This window comes from Octodon degus, unplaced genomic scaffold, assembly GCF_000260255.1.
Source record: "Octodon degus isolate 3935 unplaced genomic scaffold, OctDeg1.0 scaffold00208, whole genome shotgun sequence".
NCBI lineage: Eukaryota > Metazoa > Chordata > Mammalia > Rodentia > Octodontidae > Octodon > Octodon degus.
This window is the reverse complement of record NW_004524784.1, coordinates 3685497-3705552: the sequence shown is the minus strand read 5'-3', so window position 1 is coordinate 3705552 and position 20056 is coordinate 3685497. Positions and strand designations below refer to the sequence as shown.

The window sequence follows — 20056 nt, the reverse complement described above, 5'->3', positions numbered from 1 at the left end:
ATTGACACAGAAAAATGTACATACAATTAAGAATGAAATATTATCAGAACTTGAAAAAATTGTTACCATGAAGTTTGCTTGGGAGATTGGCTTCTTTTGAAAAATGCTAATTATAATATATAACTTCAAAATAATTTTTCACTACATTCCTTTATTTATGAAAATGACACTGACAAAAAGAATAAAGCCAGTTAAAATCCTGTTGTTTTTTACAAATCTCACTTGGGAATTCAGAACTATCATGACATTATTTTCTACACATACCTAAAGGTTTTATTTTTGCATGTATGTATTTTTCAGCTCCTAATTGAATTTTAAAAATTATAGCTTTATAAGTGCCAATTAGATATTAACATCCACATTTTAAAAACTTGGAGAGGTGCTTAAAGTCTATATATATTCCTCTATCAAGTCAAATAGGTATTAAACATCAATATGTGGTAAAACACTTTGCTAATGGGAGAATGTGCCTATGTTCCATAGCATGAAGTCCAGTAAAAGAAGACATTAATTTATTCTGCAGCAATATACTATCATCTATATTAACTCAACAAGCAGACACCTCTCACTGTTTTAAGGGCTGTGATAGCTTTAAGTGCTTAAGGACTCTGGGAGCAAAGATGAGAAATTTAGTGTAAGAAAGATTAAAAAGTGAAAATATCTAAAATATTTAAATAATAAACGACTTACTTTTAACAAAAAAAATCTGAATTTTATCTAGATATGAAATCTCAAAAAAAGGATTAAAAGTGTTAGCATTTTAAAATAAATTCAATTAATAGTTGTATGTAATTATTCAAGTCATGGAAATACATCATTTTGCCAACACGAAATCTGAAATCACTGAAATAACTTCATATTTGCATATTTGAGTTAGAAATAAAGGTATTATATACTAAATAACTAAATTTATAGGCTCCAAATACTATTTTCAAGGATAAAAATAAATCTATAAGTATCGCATTGGGGAAAATAATGTCCAGGATTGTACATTTTGGTCTGAGCAGACTGTCCAGGTGAGACTGGAGAAAAGATCTGGACCCTTCCACACGGGAGGAGATTAACGCAACTATGCATGCATTGCGCTGTACTCTAGTTCTTATTCTCTGCTTTTCAAACCTTTTAAAGCCAACTCTACACATCTTAAGCTTTGACGTTCTTTTGTTTCTTTCCCGTGGCATGGCCACTAGCACACAGAGGTGTTGGTGATTTTGCCAGTCCTAACTCCCCAAGATGTATCTGTGCGTGACGTCCTTTCCAGTAATTTAGAGGATAACAGAGATTGAGTTCATCTTTTCCACGCCCAGAGGCTACTAATAGAGGGGCTCCACAATCAATGGTCTCGCCCGGTCCCAAAAGAAGGCACCAAGTAGTCCAAAGTGACTGGTAACTAAGTCTCGTCGCTGTTGATGCGGAGCCAATCACTTCACACATTTTCCAAGGCAGTAACTTGCACTAAAGTTCCGCAGATTATTGCTGTTTAGTGTGCACGCATGGACATTTTCCTTCTAAAGACTTAAGCAAAGATGCAAACAGGGCCAGCGCTGCCAGAGGCGCTCTCAGCACCCCGTGGAGCCTCCGCCTTCTCTCGATGGACACTGTCTGGGAGAACAGGTGGGTATTTCTTCCCTCCTACAAGAGGCAAAGTCAGGAGGGGTGGGCGCCCTGGGCGCGGGCTTCCGGGAACCCAAGGTCCACGAGGGCTCTGCCAGGCCCGCGGGTTTCCAGCATGGAGGGGCTGCGGAGTGCGGGTCGGACCCCGGCGTGTCCGCGGGGCTCTGGGCTGCGGCCAGGCGTCAGAGGGGGATCGGCGGGGCGCTTGCGCGCAAGGAGCTTCGTCCTTGAGCTTGGGTTCGGTTCGGGACGGCGGAGCTCGCGGGGTGCCGGGCAGAAGCTAGTAGGTCCAGAGAGGTTCGAGCGCCGCTCCAGCGCCGGGTCGGTTGCTCCGCCCCTATCAGCTCTCCGACGGCCGGAAAGCGGGGGCTGGGGGCGTGAGGCGGGGCGACGGGTTCGGCGGTCGGAAGAGGGGCGCGAGGACCCCGCGACCCCGCAGCTCCTGGTGCATGAAGCACCTGGCGCAGGCAGGATCCCGGAGAGCTGCTTTAGGACAGAGGTGGGACGCTGCACCTCAGCGCGCATGTGCGAGACACACACACACACACACACACACACACACACACACACACACCCACCACCTCCCGCCCCCTTCTAAGTAGTTATTTTCGCTACATCAAGTCCCTCAACCAAAATGTCTTGTACATTGATTATTTGGAGAATAACTGTATGATCTAACTCCTGGACATGACTGCAAAAGTACAGAGAAGATTTGTAAATTTCTGAAACTTTTGAAATAAAAATAGCGTCTCCTGTTTATCCACTCTGTAAATCAGTTCTCCCCACTGAGATTATTAGCTCCGCTAAAACTAGGCTAAATTCGAGGACGTGGTAGCGCTACATCTCAGTCGTACACGGGAGATGCTTGCACTGCAATTGTCATCCTTTTCTGGGATTTTCAGTTCATTTTCATATTTCAGGCAGGGAAAACTCCTGAAGGCCACTGATTTCAATTACTTTATCTCTTATTCCAATATTAGCCCATATTTAATTTTTAGAGTGAAGAATAAGGTTCTTATACAAGCACTGTAAAAGATCAACCACATATTAAAAAATACTAACTTTTCCCATTAGTAAGAAAGATTTGCTTTTAAGGAAATGCATTATAGGAGTGTCTTATTCTGATGAAATAATATTCAATTGCTCATCATTTTATCCATAAATCTAGGTAAAGGCCTTAGATGTTTACAAAGTTTGGGCATACATAATTTCAGTATGTTTATGGTCATATCTCAAAAAATTGCCAGTAAACTTGCAATACTAAAGAAACATAATGGCTAAAATGGAAATAAGACTTCTTCCAGCTCAGTTGTATAGAAAAACGTTGAAATTTCAAAAATTTGTGCTAAAAATCACGAAACACTTATGCATAATGCTGTAAATATAAGGCAGAAGTTTAAAAGGACTACCAAGTAACTGATATCAATTACCTTTTTATGAGAGAATATTTCCTAATATCCATTGTAGACTATGATAATAAACTCGTCTTGCACTAGTCTTCCTATAAAAAGAGACATCATGCATGTTAAGGTTCATGAAGTGCATTTTCCCAAACCTGCATTAGAGTTTGCTTATATTATTCAATGATAAAAGCTTACAATATTTAATGAATTTTCTAGGAAGTGCTCAAGTATTTTTAGTAAGTTAATTGAGCAGAACGATCATTTAGACAAATGAGTTTCACAAAACCTGGTAGCCTCATTCTCTTAGAAAATAGTGTGAGAGTTTGAGGAAAAACTCAACTGAGAATATTTTGAGAAAATTGTTGTGAGGCATATTTAGAAAGAAACAGCTGGCAAACACATTTTCCCAAGCACACCCTGAGTTCTTCAGTTATACTAAAAAACCAACTGTGATGAATCCTGTTCAAAGCAAAAACACTTTCATAAGCTGACTACTGATAAATTTACTTTGTTTGATTTGTGAATAAGCTAAAAGCTTTCTAAACATCACTGTAACTTCTCATTACAATTAATTCATAAGTATTTTGGAAGTGTACTTGCTGAACTTTGGAGTCTTGTTGAGAAGGCTGAGTCAAAAATTGAATGGCAAGAGTCTGTAGAAATGTAACTGATTCCAATAGAGTCCTGTGTACGGAAGTACATTGTGGAAATGATGTGCTTGTCAAGCCTAATTGCTTGATTAAGTTTTTATTTATTTTATTCTTTTTCAGTCCTCATAGAAGAAATTTTATAGCCTTAGAGCCAGACTCTCAAAAGCAGCAGCATTCCTGGCTTTAGTTTAGATAAAACAATGAAATCCATCATTATTGAAGTCAATAGCGATAATTCACATGAATATGAATGCACTTTGATCTTATCCTTCAATTCACTTAAAGAGAGTCATAATGAAAAAGGGAGATAATCTCTTTAACTTGGTCCAAAGCAAGTTGTTGGCGCTTTTCTTTCTTGAAAGAATATAAAAAGGAAGTTTTCACTAAAGCCTATTTTACTATTGATTTTTAAGGTGATGGTGGAGATAGCTGGGCAAGCTACAGGTTAATATTACATGTGGAAACCAAGTGCTAAGTTCTTAGAAGAAAAACATCTTATTTAATGAATTGGCATTAAATAAGGTGGTCCCTTTTATAACATACCTCACAATCATTTCAGAAGACATTGTTAATCTGAGTTTACCATTATTTATGATGAAGACACAGTAACTATTTTCAGTATCTACTAAGGCTTATTTAAATTAAATAGGATATTTCAAGATACTTTGCTTTGGTAGTTCACAATGTCTAGTACTTAGCCCCTTTGGCATTCCTGTTAAACCATAAAGCACCATGTTTGTGCTATATGAAAGCCACTTTAAAATCTTACCTTACTAATGACTGTTTACTAATTTCAGACAGTTTTGTTGAGAAATTAGCAAAGTTATAAGTACTTAATGTGCAATTTGTCATTCTCAGAATCCTGGAAACATCTGCCAGATACTTTAAATAGATCTATCACATTTAAAGCACAATTAGGTTAAAATACAAATGAATAAGGACATCTGATTAGTGCCACTAGCTTGAAAACATCTTTAGCTTTTCATTGAGTTCACTAAAGCCTTGTGATAGTAGTGCCCCCTTCTAATAAGGATTGTTGAAACTTCTGGAATCTTCTGGAAATCGGACAAATGTCTGATAAGTTACATCAAAAGGTTGCCCAAGCATACAAAAGTAAATAAGACAGGTGTTTGTCGTCAAGGAGCTTTAAACTTAGAAATTTCAGCATATCTGCAGTTTACATTAAATTTCAATGCATGGAAAAATTCTCAGCTAATTTAGGCTATTTAAAACTTGGGGCAATTATTCAGAAATGAAATTTGGTAATGCACATCTATTTGCTAAATAAAAAGATTTAGCTGGATACTTTAAAGTCTTTTATTTTAAAACACTAAAAGTTCTACTGTTTAAAAAAAAAAAAGTTAAAGCCGTGTGCTGGAACCATAGAAAGATCTGTATGGGTTGATGACCATCACTTCTTGTGTTCATCGGATCACTTGGTCCACCCTGCCAAGGGCTGAGGTAGATTCTCACATGAAATGGGGTGTGGAGGAGTGCTCCATTCACCTGTGAAAAATAAGAACCAAGAATCCAGATATAATGTTTGAGCTCACGGAAGTGATTACATTCTGGGTCTCATACAAAATTTTCATGGCCAACAAAGAAGAGGAAACCTCACACTGTGCGTATGCTGTGCCCATGGCTCTCACCCAGAGGAAAGCCTCCCTCACCGGGTGTGAACACAGCCAGAAAGCTCTTTGATGCCTAGGTTTCTCTAGAAAGCATCACCTTTTGTAGGCACTAGCCTTGTTTCTGCCACCGACAAAAGCTTCCTAATTGGCCGCTGAAAATGAATTTCAGTCTCCAGTCGGAGATGAGCGCACGAGGGGGTGGGACTCCGCAAAGCTGGGGTCTCGCTCTCCGGTGCCCGGGCCCCCACTGTACGCACGGGGGCGGGGTAAACCGCGGGTGCTGGAGGGCCGGGAGGGGTGGGGCAAGAGGTGTCACCGACGGCCACCCCGGGGCTTCAGCCGTGTGACCCGCAGCGCGCAAAGCAGCAGCGGCACCAGAGGCGGCCGCCCGGCTGCAAATCGCCGTCGCGTGGTTGCTACTGGCAACCGAGAGTCTGCAGCGCGCAGCCCGGAGCCCGGAACGCGGGCTCCGGCTAAGAGGAGCTGGCGCCTCCCGGCCCCCCCGGGGCTTCGCTCCCACCCACCCGGCCGGTCTTTCGGCCGGGTCTTGGCTGGGAGGCGCGAAGGGCCACGAGGCTCTCGGGCCGGGAGCGTCGCGGGCTCGGCAGCGTCGACCTCCCGGCGTCCTCCATGAAGGCAACATGGCAGCTCGGGCCGGAGGTCCGAGGCCGCGGCGTCCGCGTGGCGTCCGCATGACGGCGGGGCGCGCGCGCCTGCAGCCCGGAGCCGGCCCAGGGTCTCCCCGCGGCCCTTTGTTCTCCGAGCGGCCACCTCCTGCCTCGGGGCTTCTCGAGGCGGCCCGCCGCGGGGACGCCCGCTCCCTGTCCGCCTCCGAGGCCACTGCAGCCTGCGCCCCGCGGAGTCGCGTCTCGCCTCAGCTCCCGCCACAGCGGAGGGCGACGAGGCGGGCGCGAGGACGCCGTCACGGCCGCAGGGCGACGAGAATCCGCACCGGGAGAAGGGAGCCCGGTTGCAGGAAGCGGAGCACAGAGCGCCCTCCGGGCCGGCTCCGCTCGGTTCGTTTCGGTTCCCGAGGAACGGTCCCCCACCGGCCAGGTCGAGGACCTGGCGGAGCCCGGGCGAGCGCGCGGCCCCCAAGGGAGGGGAGCTGGCGGGAAATTTGCATCTGGTGAAAGAGCGGCTTTAAAAAAATGGCTCTGCCACGTAGGCAGCCAGTGTTGACGCTCGGCACTGCGCGCTGCAAAAATACCGAAATCTGCCACCAAATGGCGGCGAGGCTGCCTGCCGCGCTGCAAGGACGCGCCGGCGTCGCCCATTTTAGGCTGCTTTCGCTTCTCCTCGCCCCCAGCCTTTCCCCTAGTCCTCCCTTCCTCGGCCCGATCCGGGGCGCCCGAGGGACCCCGTGGACCCGACAGGCAGACTGCAGGAAGCCGGCTGCATCCGGCAGCGTCTGGAGGCCGCGTCCCACCGAGCGCCTGGGTCCGGGACCGCGCAGGTGTCGCCAAGGCCCCGAGGTGTGACGCTTAGACCAGATCTGGAGGCTCCCGCCCGCGAGGCCGCCGCTCCCGACAAGCCCAGGGCTAACAGGCCCTCTTCCGGCCCTATCTTTCCCAGTCCCCTCCAAGGTCACCCTCGGCAGCCTGGTACTAAAACTTGTGTTTAAAATTCACTCCCAGGGGCCGGGGAGATAGCTCAGCCGCACGGGTATCTGCCTGGAAAACGCAAGGTCCTGAGTTCGATTCCCAGTACCGAAAGAAGGAAAGGAACACTAAAAGTCGACCCCAAAGCCCACCTCGAGGGCACCTCATCCTTGGAGGACAAAGGGCAGGAGAGGTGGTAGACCGGGCACAGAGACACCATCACGGGCACGGCGGCCACTGACACGCGCGTCCGTGGCTCCGCCTGCGAGGCCGGGCAGTCTGGGGCGCAGGTCGACCTCGGGCCTGGTGAGCTCAGCCCCAGGGCGCGCCCCTGCGGACGGCTTTGACGGGTAGGGGAGCGCTGGGAAGGCGGCTTGGACCCACTTCGTTGCTGCCGCTGCCCCCGGCGCCCTGCTTTGGAGAGCTGGCTGTTCCCCAGCCTCCCGAGCGCGCCCGGCCTGACAATCTCGCTTTCAAATTTGGCGGGATCCGCGCGGCCGGGTGTAGGCAGCGCGAGGCGAGCGGCGCACGCGCAAAATGGCTTCCCGGTTGGCGGCGCCAAGCCCACGCTCCAGCAAGGCCGAGCATCCCACGCTCGGAAGGGAGGTGGGCACTGGGGCTCCTTCTGCCCCTCGGAGAGCTAGTAGTTTGAAACCAAGGACGGGGAGAAGGGCCCTTTCTTCTTTAACATGCCCTTTGGGTTAAAGGCCCACTGGCCTAGAAGGTAGCGCTGTGACGGGGGTTTCCTCCAGGAAGGCGTCCTGCACCCTTTCCACCTGGCGTTGCAACCTAGAAAACTCTTTTTGGGGTGGGAGCAGCACCACAGCTCCCCCACTCATACTGTAATTACGTAGTCCTGGGCTTTATCCGTACTACTGGGCTGCACTTTGTTAGGGTGTCTTCCACTAGGGCATTTAGACCTTAGGCTACATCTTGCACAGACTCCTCTAACTGCAATAACGTCAGTCCGTTTCTGCAACATTCTCATTCCATTTTCATTTTTGACGTGTTTCCCAAGTACCCTGGTTAGTAACCTCCCAGGTAAATTTGTTCTTGTACCCTGGGACCTCCTTGATTTTGGAGGACAGAGTTGAAGACCTCTACATCATTGCCACACACCTTGAAGTCACGTTCCTTGTGAAGTTTCCATCTTAAAATAACCCAGGAAGCGGGGCAACAAAAAATATTTTTACTTAAATGTAAATGACTCAGGGAACACCGAACAACACTTGCTGTTTTTGTACATTATTTTTGGATGATCTTTGGGAAAATATTTTTTTAAGCCAAGAATCAGCTAAATGAAACAATTTAAGTCATCCTTTGGAAATCTTTACTGGGAGGGCTACTACTCAGAGATCTAAGATTGGAGGTGAATTATCCCCCTAAACTTCTTTGGAAACACTCAAGAGGGATCTACGGAGAGTGGTAGCGCGATGTCGTCGACTTGCTGAGTTGGTTAAGGACCCCTGGCCTGGCAGGCAGCGCGGTGAGAAAGGTCAGGTGGTGTTCCCCAGGCAGGCAGTCCTGCGCCCTTTTCCACGGACACAGCAACCTAGACACTTTTCTTGGATGGGGAGGTTGATAGTGAAGTTCTTCATGTGAGACCTTTAAAAATTGCTCACTAAGAAAAAGAAACTGGTGCAAATAAAGGAAATCCGTTTCAAGAAGCAAAAGAAGAAAAACGTTTAAAAAAAAATTAACTGCGGAAACAGGAAACACTCGACTGTGTAAACATTTTCAGACTTTCATAATCAAAACTGGGGGATCTTGAGATTTGCAGGGTGAGATCGGCTGGCTCAGTCTTTGGCAGAGCTATTTCCCAAGTTAGATTTACCGGGAGACTGCAATGTGTGAAGCTTTGTCTTCCTGTCCTACAACCTCTGATTCTGTCGTGCCAGTTCAGTCCTATTATTTTGGTCAGGATTTTTTGGAGCGAGTTTAGAATAATTAACCAGTCGTGTTCGGTTGACAAATGAAGTATCTTCAAGTGAAATGATGCAACTAACCCAAGAACTTTTAAAAGGTGGGTTCTCTGCTCTTTACAAATTCGGTATCTTAAAGACAGGTTCGGTTTTAGACAAAGGTTTAATTAGTATTGTTAAAAGTGATCTAGACTTAAAAGGATAAAAGTCTTATTTTTAATATACTTTGATCAAAAACTTTAAGCTTGTACAAAATGCATGGGGAAAACAACTGCTTCCAGAATACATAAACGAGCCTCTATTTCATGTGAGAACTAATATAAATCAAGATTTCCAACTGTCATTCCTGGTACAATGGAAAGAAAAAGATATGATATTAAGCCAGTAAAGTATAAAGACAAATGGGAGGGACTCCTTTCTTCATTCAGGATTCTAAGAGACTGGGTTCCAGTGCAGATTGTTTCCCAAATCCCACCCCCTCTACAGGTTGTAAGTTACCTAAAAAGATCAACCGTCTTCATCATCAGTGCAAGTAGCCTTTCACACAGGTATTTAAGTTCCTATCAAGATTGCATACCAAAAGTATCTTGATAGGCCTTAAATAAGTGTAATCAAGATTTTACAAATGAAGTCTTCCAAGTACTGTACAGTATTGGGGAAAGAGGAAAGGATGAAAGGAAGTTCTACCAGTTTACTTAATCAGTTGCATTTTACTTCCACAGATCCTAACATATGGATATGGAAACCAAGCAATGTAGGTGACTGATCAGTTAACTACAGGGCAACTTTTTCAACTCTGCAATTAACGGCCGGCAATTTAAAAAGCAAAAGTACTTGTAAAGTGCTACGCTTGTGTAAAACAAGATAGATTACTATTTACACAACAGCAACCAGCCTCCTTTTTCTTTTTGCATTTAAACTAAAAACCTGTGAAATCAATTTAGGCACCTTCTGTAGAACACTTTAAACAGTTACTGTTACTGGAGCCTAGAATATTTTAGAAGTCAAACCTTCTGCTGACTTTTCAAGGAATTTATTTTGATAAAAACTAGGACCTTTGAAGGGGCTTTGCGGGTTTTTTTTTTTAAGGTGGTAATTTATCAGGTTTGAAAATACTGTTACAACTGTAGTGGCTGATTATGAATGTAAACCATATTTTTTTAAAAAGGGAATCTTAGCTACAATATCCTTCTAAACTTCAGTAATTTTCAGAGCAAGTATGAGTAAAAAAATAAGATAAATGGAAATGTTAAGTATGGTGAAATAGTGCTAAATAAACCAGAAATACATGACAGTTTAATAAGAAATTTCAAAAATAATTCCATTATAAAGAGGTTCAAATGTCAAGGTTCGAGTTCTGTATCAATCTTGTAACTCGGTTTTGTGTCAAATTACAATCCACCACCACTTAAGTATTTTTGCCTTGAAAAGTATTTTGCTCAATCTTTACCCAATGATAGCCAACATTAAAATATATGATACATTCACTAACTTTTCTTTGTCCTAGATATCACGGAAAACTTATGCCTAGAAAAATGAGCTAAATTCACCAAAACTGACAAACATTGGTAACTTTTACTTCAAAGATTGTAAATAAACATACATCTTTCAATGAGCTGTTGAGCAATTTACAACAAAGCATGTACTTCTCAGTAACATTACTATTTAAGACAGCAATGTATTTAGATTTTACCTGTTGTAATCCACTACAGCGTTTCCAAAACTTCTGCACATTGTGCTTTTCATATCAAATTTTTATTAAAGGTCTTAAGCTATTTTCTAAATGAATATCCTTTTTATTGGATTTTTCCCAATTACAAATGAAATTTCATATTACATCTATAATCAGAAACAACACTTACACTGGGACTGTACAAATTTAGGTCAAAATAAAAATATATGTATTTTGTGGTTTCATAAAACATTTATGGAATCTTTTAAAGAAAGCAGAAATAACAGCAATATATGCAAAAGTGATGATTTAATGACTATAAGCAAGAAAAAGCAATAGAATTGTGCTTCTTTTGCAGACGGGAGACAATGAAATGTTTAGCTATAATTTCCCATACAAACATGAAACAATTCATATTGAGTAAACACCCTCACAAATAACTGATGGGTGATGAACATACACCATGTTCGACCAAAGCAAAACACAAACTGAGAATTGTTGGGGTTATTCATATTTGAAGTTAACATACTTGCTGTATTTAAAAATTCCTGTAGAAGTTTATGATAAATTGCTTCTATTTCTAGACATTATAAAGAAGGCATATTCCATTAATTGTTGTGTTTTTTCTTTTTTTTTTGAGACAGAGTCTCACTATGCAGTTCAGGCTGGCCTTGGACTCCTGGCAGTCGTCCTGTCTCAGCCTCCCAAGAGCAAGGATTACAGGCACACACCACCAGACCTAGCTCCATTAACTGTTAAAGCAACTTTTAAATGTGAAATTATTATTCCATATATTAAAATAACTTTAGACAAAATGTTTTTCAGCAATTAGCTGGTTCACTTAAAAATTTTAGAATTACAATAAGAAATAGGCATTTAAAAACACATTAATTCCATTATGCCAATGAAAAATTATGACATTTCCATATTCCTTATAAAGGTTTTGTTTTCTGCAACAATTTTAAAAGTAACCATGTATTACTGGGGAAAAAAATCAGTGTAACGATTATTTGCCAATTACTTCAAATAGAGCAGAATTTAGAACTAGATTATCCTTATTAAAAGTATTGTATGCTGGTAAAGCCACCCTCAATATAGGTATCTGCGTGGGTATCTGCAAAGGTCGAACCAGTTGGGAGAATTTTAACAACCATTTCTGAACTCATGAAACACAATTATTTTCTTTATAGTATTTATAAATATATCATACAATACTGTTTCCTGTTATGTCATATACCAATATGGCATTGTACAACAAGCATAATGCCATCAGATTCTTACAAAAGCGAATCATTTAAACAAGTCAGTAAAATAAACGGTAGTACCCGCTTTTAGGCATACAGATTGTAAAACTGAAGTTTACTTTCCTTTGATCAGTTTTGCGTAGCAACAAAGAAATAAATCAAACAGGAATCAAAATGGCTAAATATGCAAGAAATCGTTATTCACAGTGACATGGCTACATAGAATGCCTTATTCTATGTTTATTCTTTCCATCTGTTGAATTTCAAGATAAAAAGCACTTGTATTCTACAGGTTCACAAAACAGCATGATAACAAGAACAATCAAGAAGAACGTAATGTAGGCATTAGTTGAGATTAACAAACTATGGCCCAATGCTTCTAATCCACGGCAGAGTATTTCCAAATCCAAACAACGGTTACAGAAACCATTTCACATCTTTCCTAACACAGTAAAAAGTCTTGCCTGCCTTCACAAAATCCAATTCTTTATAGGAACAATCTTTCTTTTCAATTAATGTCCACATGAATATCACATCTAGTCCATCTTTTACAGCCAAATTTAATGTCACTACAAAAGAAAGCAAACTGGACAATAGTCACATGTATTAGCATCTATAAAGCTGTAATGGCATGAAGATATCTATATAAATCAGGAGTTTAAAATTTTTTCCTCAATAGTCTCAGGAATCAACCAGATGATGTTGCTGATGACCCATTTACTGATGATTTTCGAGGTCTATTGGCAAAGGAAGATTGGTGGTTACCGCTGGGGCTGTTGCTGGTTCCATTCATGGTACTGGAAATGTGAGGAAACTGTGGATGAGGAGACTGCACTGGAGTACTGGGGCTAGGCAAACAAGAAGAGGTGGAGGGGATACCTCCTGCTGGACTGTTGGCCTTGTCACTCCCAGAGTCACTTTCCAGTTCACCAGCATTTGTCAGTCCATCTCTCTGGTGACTAATCTTCATTCTCTTACAAGTAGGCCGAACTCTGTATTTCAAAGGAAGTGGACCATTCTGCAAAGTTAAAAGGGAAAAATATCACTCACTCTTAAATGTCTATGTCCTTATCTACCATAACTGAAGAGTAGGTAGAAAAAGAAAAAAAAAAAAAAGAGTAGATAGGCTACTTACCCTTCTCCAGGTATAAATGTAGGCAATGTCCATTAGTGTATAGTAATCCTTTAAAGGTTCCTCTTCATACATGACATCGATCTATTGAAAATATTTCAATTCACAAAACAGTATTTTTGTTATTGTGCTTTTACTCCCAACATTTGGACAAAGAATCATCCTTGAAACTTCAAATAAGGAAAATCAGCTTTAAAAATTATCTAGAGATTTGTTATATATCTTAAAAAGCAATGTATCCCAAGTATTTTATTTTTTATTTTTACTTTTGTTTTTTTGGTTCTTTTTTTTTGCGGAACTGGGGATTGAACTCAGGCCCTTGCCCTTGCCAGTGAAGTGCATATTCCACTAAGCCATCTCCCTGGCCCCCTATCCCAAGTATTTTAGAAGGTATCTTTCTCCTTTAGTGTTATAATTTCCCTCTATTGCATTTTTGGGTTCATAATCCAAGAACAAAATTTTAAAAAGTCTACATAAAACTATAAACATAGATACCTGGAAAGTATTAGGTATGTCCATTTTACTTCTGAGAAACTTTCTTAAGTGCATTACAGTCATTGCTGCTGGGCATCGTAAATACCTTTTATCATTCACCTGAGAACACATTTACAAAAGTAATTTTTTCAACTTCCTTTCAGATAGGACACGTACTAATACCAAGACTAGATCCAACTAAACTCTCAAATATACTCTGAATTTACTATGACAAATACTAAGCAAACAAATCATTGTAATAAGCTTTTAAGTATGACAAACTTGATAAGCATGACTATTTTACCAACAACAAAGTATTTTATTGAACTAGGTAAAATATTTGGAATAACAATCACATATAAATTCTAAGTAAAATAGCACACAGATTACTTTAAAACTGAAACATACCATTTTCTTGTACTTAACAGCATCACCTACCCCTAGAATATCCATTCTTTTATTTTTTATTTTTTTTATTTTTTATTTTTTATTTATTTGAGAGAGAGAGAGAGAAAGAGAGAGTGTGGTGTGTGTGTGTGGCCAGCTCAGCCCACCAGGGGGCGGGGCTGGCTGGCATGTGGTGCTGGGGGATTGAACCGTGGTCCCTGATGCTTTGCCAAGCTTGTTCTAAGTAGGTGCCTTAGACCACTGAGCCATCTCTCCAGCCCTAGAATATCCATTCTAAAGAACAACATCACACCCATATAAAACATAGAACCCAGAGTTTTTTCTTTATACTTTTGTAACACAGAACATACCTCCTCCTTAGCCTTCTCTTTGTCTTTATTTACTTTCCGATCCAATCTAAGAAACAGAAAAAATTATTAGTGAAACAATGTAATAAGCATATTATTATAAAATAGACTTGCCAGATAATTTACCTGTTTTGGTCAAAAAATTCAATGGATAAGCTTATTATCTCATCATCAGTTATAATCCTCTTCTCTTCATCAGCAACTTCTCCTCTATCTTCATTAGAGCCATTAGCAGCTATAAAGACATTTGAAATCTAATTTTTAAAAGTTGAAATCTTAATTAAAGTATTTTACACAGGAGAATAGAAGGAGTACTTTAGAGTAAACTCAATTTTAATGAGCTTTAAGTACTAATTTTCCCTCCAAATAAAATATCTTCTGCCCACTAAAAGGTTTACCATCAGCTGAAGGATGAGCTGCATAAAAATCCCTTCTTCTCTTCATTTCATCTGAAGGAGGGAAAAAGATTTCAATAATAGTGTAGCAGGTAAAACCAATCCATACTCTTCTTTAAATTCACTTAAGCAAATTACTCACTTTTGAAAAGCCCTGGAACTAATTTGTATACAATATCTTGAAGTGTTTTGTCTGACCTGAAAAAGAATTAGAAAAATAAACCACCAAATATAACAAATATTAAAATATGCACTAAATTTTATATTCTTGGTCTTACTTGATCATGATGGTGTCTATACACTAACAATTGTGAAAAGTTCTCTATGTAGTATGTTTAAACCAGAAGAAATATTTTTTCTTCACTAATTTCACATTTGGTGAGTGAAACATGCCTTTGAAGTTACTAAATTCATTAATATAGAGTATAGAAGTACTTTTTGAGCATTTATCTATCTTGAAGTCCATAGAACAATGCACAAAAGAACTAATTTAGTTTGTAAAAGACAATCAGAAAAAAAACCCTTAAAAATCACTGCAATAATAAAATTTGTCTAACATTCGTCACTATCACTTTTCACAAAATCACTAGAGGTTCAACAATAAATTGTCTGTGAGGACAAAGTAAGATTGCCTTCCCTGTATGTAAATTACACAACTTCTGTAACAATTATAAACAGAGAATTTCGACATTCTCCTACCTTATATTTAGTAGTGGTCTTGTTTTGTGAACTTGGACATCACAGATAGGACAATACTTGCTGGTCTCCAGGTAACGCACAATACACGTTTTACAGACTAGAAGTAGGAACATGTAAGTTTTGTACAGTTTAAATTAGTGCCTAAACTCCAAAGCATTAAAATTGTCAGAAATTGAGAATTAGTAGAAACAAGATGGTAAATGCCAAAAGGCACTTCCAAGAAAATAAGTGAAATTCATCAATGTCCTGAGAAAATACAATGCATGCTTGTAATACTTAAAATATGTGATAACGTCACTAAATGCGAGAAGAAAATCCTATCATTTTGACCAAAATGCCCAAGCACTGTGGTACTTGTTAACAGTTTTTAAAGTTCAAGAGGGCTGTATATACACGACATAAAAAAGAGAGCTGTCTCTACTTACAGGAATGTAGACATTCTATTATGGTTGTGGCATCAATGAAATACCCTCCACAAAGCACACACATTAGGTGGGGATTTAGCTCCGTGATCTTGATTCTGGTTGTTCGATGCATTTCTGCTCGATAAAAGATCCTGTAAAACACAGAAATATTGGCCATAATTCAAAGGAAGAGAATCAAGATTATGTCTAACTCTTAGTTAACTGCACGCTCTTGAAAGAGTTCATAAAAGCTACTTAATACTGTACAGCTGAACCGTCACAACATTTCCTACAAAAAGAATTTAACGATCAGATGTAAATAAAATCTATAGAAATGGAGCAAAAGGAACCAACTAAATTTACTTCTAGTCTCTCTAGTTATCACTGGAGATGAAACAGTGCGGAGGGGGCTGGAAGCAGAGCTCTTTGGGGACTCCCGCTTCCATTTGTCCTCAGGCTAGCCGCCCCCAAGGCTGCTGTAGATACCAAACAGACATCACAGATATTTACCAACCACTAGAGCTTGTTCCAACTCTCCGGATTTACTGTAAAACTTCCTCCCGGATCTTCAGTTGAAAATCCTAGGGCTCTTGTTGTTTTAGACGGCTCAAGCAACCAGAACCTGGCAGGTTTTTACGATACAAAAGGAAAACAAATTCTGCTCTATCTGCATCCCTGGAATTTCCGGAGCTGGGTGCCGGCTGCAGGAGGAACACCGTGTTGGCCTCGGGCTGGGGCCTGGGCCCAGAGGACGCCTGGGGGCCGGGATGAGAGGGGCGGATCCAGTGGCGCCCCGGGCTCCTCTCTCGGAACTCGCCTCTGTCGGGGTTTCCATAGCAACTTACACTTACACTTGGCATCCGGCCACCGCTGCAACTCGGCGCTGCGCAGCAGAGCCCGGAGCCTCCGCGGGTGTGCGGGCGCCCGGCGGTGGCGAGGGCGCGGGGGAGGGGCACGCGGGGCGGAGCTGCGCAGGGGGAGGCGGGGTGGGTGCGGGCGGGCAGGGGGTGGAGCTGTGGCAGGCCTCGGCTGGGGACTTGGGAGTGCGGGGCGGGGCGACTGGGCAGACAGCTTGGGGGCCCCGAAGCCTGGGGGCGGCGGCCCAGAGAACAGCTAAAGTAAATGCAAACAATACTCTAGGCCATTTCCATTTCGGACACTCTTTGGGGGCCTCTTTGGTGCGAGGACCTAGTTTCCTATCTTGGCTGGTTGGGTCCATCCTGTTAGCTATCACTGGGTCAAAATTTCACGAAGAGGTCTTTCGAGAATTGCCAACTGTGCACTTAGCCCCAAAGCGTCAAGGCTCAAGTTGCAGAGATGATTATTGAACCGAACCTCCTTAAAGCTTCCTTCCCTAGTAAGTTCTCCTAGTGATGAGATGAGCTACACAAAGTTTTGGGAGAGCTGAAAATTACTTCACAAGAAGAGGAGAAGGGGGAAAGCCCTGTTTCATTTGAACAAAATATGCAGCAGGCAAAAAAAAAAAAAAAAAAACCTACTTACATAGGATAGTGACAATACATAAAGAACCATGTGACCAGCTTTTCCCAACACTAAATCAACACCCTGTCAAACCAGAGTAATGACAGAACAACAAATGCCACTTTTCTCAGCCTGGCTTCCATACAAACCACCATATGATAAAATTATACTCCTAAAAGATATTAAATATTTTTAAAAAGTCAGAGCTAACAAGTCAGTAAAAATACACTGGTGGACAATCAAGGAAGCCAATTACCTCGTACAGTACTGTTGAAAAGTAGTAATGTTTATTACCTCCCCACCCCTTTATTTCAGAACCTGAAATAAACTAATTATCTAGATCTGACTGATTTCTCAAAGCTGCCTTGAATGTAAATCTAGAAACTTGTGAACTTTGCAGTAAGAGGCACCTGAGGCTTTAGTAACTGGGAATTTTAGAACAGGAGAGGGCTGTACCCATCAACATACCTCAAAGGCTGAAGTTAAAAGAACCCAGTACTAAAATGTGGCCCAAACCAAAACCAACCCTTAACCACAGTGGCAATCTGCGACCTCACCCAAAAAATCCATGTGTGGATTCCTGTTAGGTTTGGATTACCTGTTTAAAAGAATACTGACAATAGGGTTAAGATAAATCTAGGTGGAGTTGCAGAGAAGTTGTAGATGGTGCAGAGTGCCTAAAGAGGAACAGTATTTAAATCCACTTATATTTGATTAAAGAGCATCCTAAAGAAAACTTTGTGAAATCACAGGATCTTTCCTAGAAAGATAGATTGCAAGGTGATATTGCTGCTTCCCTGGGGGAAAAAAATAATCACACTAAAGCCACCACTGATTATGTAGTTCACTAAGGAGCTCCAATAAAAACAGCTATCTTTCTTCTCTCCCTTACAGAAGACCAACACCAAATATTAACTCGGAAAACAATCAAACCTAAGAGGATAAGCTACCACTTGGCTTTGGACATTTAAGTCAAATGTGCTTGACCAAAATCCTTTAAAATTCATCTTAAATCTTACTTTACACAATTCTCCTGCCTTAGCTCAAAGGAGAATTTGGCCACAATCTTGTTACCATTTATGCTAATATCTTCTTTCCTTATATAAGAATCAGTTCTTAATCTCTTTCCTAATGGAAAATAGTGGTAACTTAATGAAAAGTTCGAAAACATTTGACATATTTAATAAAGTTGGAAGAACTCTTTTGCACGTTAGAAATGAAAATCATCTAGGTTCCAACACAGAAACTGCCCTTAAGCCAATAAAAATATTACAAACATACAATGGTTTAAAGACTCAATAGTTAAATCTTGCCACCATAACATATTCAGGGCTGTCAGTTTTTAGGTGGAGGCCTAACATCAGTAATGTCAAAATGAAGGAAAACAGAAGCAAGTTCTTAACAATCAGCTTGACTACAGCAGTCTAAGAAATGCAAATGAACTCCACAATCCCAGTTGGAGATCACACCTCAATAGAAATAGGGGTAAAACTAGGGCTAACTGGAGTCGGGAAGAATTTTACCTATGTAGACACTTACCAAATGCCCAAGAAGTTAATGGTGAAGTATTAATAGGTTTATCAAATAGTTATGTTTAATCTTTTCACGAAAACTTACTACATGTGTCTTTATATGGTTTTAAAGATAGAAGGGACATAATTTGCACAGGTAGGTTACTTCAAACTTCTGATTGCACTTTGAGGGAAAAGTAAGAAAGTGAATTCAAGCATCAAAATTAAAAATTTTCCTTATAAAAATCAACCTCAGAAATACCTGATCTGTCTACTTAAAATCCAAAATTACTAGAGCATAGAGCCTCACACCTTCGTACAAACTGTCAATTTACAACGTTCCCTAGGGTGTGTTTCCAAAACACGGGATTAAGAGTCCTATAAAATACAGGTCGAACTATTCTAACATTCTATATACCACCAACTTCCACTTGCATTTCTATATATATGCCCGGGAATTTGCTTACTTTAAGGAAAGGGGTTCATACAAGATTCTCTTTCAAATATTGAACCGTGACCACTAAGCCCACTAAATCCTTTTATTGCAATTGGGAATGCTCAGTCTCTCTACTTGTTTACTCCCAATTATTAACTGTAAGTCTCTGGGGGGAAAGATTATGCTCTATCGCTGTCAAGCCCAAATGACTGCGTAAACATGAGCAATCAACTTCCTAGTGCTCCTTTGCCAGAGCATCCCTTTACCACCTGATCTTTGCTGACATTTAGCAAAACCTATAAAACGCAGCGGACGCAAAGTCAGGACTCTGAATGCATCCCGTGCTAGAGGTGGGGAAAAAAGTTGTACTCTCTGCTGGGGGGGGGGGGCGAGGTAGAGACGTGGACAGAGGAAACCTACAGCAAGAGTAACGTCCAGTCACCATCCCCATTCGGGGGGGCGAAAAACCTCCCTATCTGAAACGCCCATTGCCCAGGAAGCAGGTCCCAAGTCGGTGTGAGCGCTCTTCCAAGACTCCCAACGAACACTACCTTGAAAACTTTACCATTTTTCCACACAAATGCAGACCTTGGGGGAAACAACTAGGAACCGCCATCTTACGAGCCATCCAATTTCACACAAGTGTCCCTCCAACTTAAGTTAATAACATTTTTGTCGGGGCGCCCCCCAGCCTAACACCCACCTCGGCGGGGTCGCCGCGCCCCCAGTGACCCGTCCCTATAAAATGGGGGCGTTCCCTGGAGGTTCAGACCCCTCCGGGGCGCTTTCTTCGCGAGGGGAGCGAAGCCACTCGACCCAGGCAGCTCCCGACTCCGGGCGCCCGAGCCCGTTCCGTCCCCATCCACTTCGCAACAAAGGGCGCCAGGGCTGCGGGAGCCGCCGAGCCGGCAGACGCGAGGGCTCCGCTGGGGACCATGTGCGTCGCGAGGGTGCGGAGGGGCGCCTGGGGGAAAACGGAGCTAAAGCGTGGGGCGGCGCGGGCGGCGCGTCCGGGCGCGGCGGCGGCGGCG

At 42.0% G+C, this 20056-nt stretch overlaps 1 protein-coding gene across 6 annotated transcripts in view; it reads right to left on the bottom strand.

Annotated features, from left to right (window-relative positions):
- Nucleotides 1-10382: 10382 nt before the first annotated feature.
- Nucleotides 10383-20056, bottom strand: part of Bmi1 (BMI1 proto-oncogene, polycomb ring finger) — a 10994-nt gene continuing 1320 nt past the window's right edge. For 3 of the 6 annotated variants that reach the window (XM_023704957.1, XM_023704958.1, XM_012517729.2), the window contains exons 2-10: nucleotides 15618-15748; nucleotides 15193-15289; nucleotides 14636-14691; nucleotides 14497-14547; nucleotides 14225-14333; nucleotides 14102-14147; nucleotides 13365-13463; nucleotides 12873-12953; nucleotides 10383-12755 (exon numbers count right to left, since the gene is read on the bottom strand). In XM_023704957.1, coding sequence (XP_023560725.1) covers nucleotides 12426-12755; nucleotides 12873-12953; nucleotides 13365-13463; nucleotides 14102-14147; nucleotides 14225-14333; nucleotides 14497-14547; nucleotides 14636-14691; nucleotides 15193-15289; nucleotides 15618-15729 — 981 coding nt within the window. In that variant the 5' untranslated portion in view covers nucleotides 15730-15748 and the 3' untranslated portion in view covers nucleotides 10383-12425. Of the gene's footprint in view, nucleotides 12756-12872; nucleotides 12954-13364; nucleotides 13464-14101; nucleotides 14148-14224; nucleotides 14334-14496; nucleotides 14548-14635; nucleotides 14692-15192; nucleotides 15290-15617; nucleotides 15749-16106; nucleotides 16298-20056 lie in introns of all 6 variants that reach the window. The other 3 variants (XM_023704956.1, XM_023704954.1, XM_023704955.1) reach the window with 3 other exon arrangements.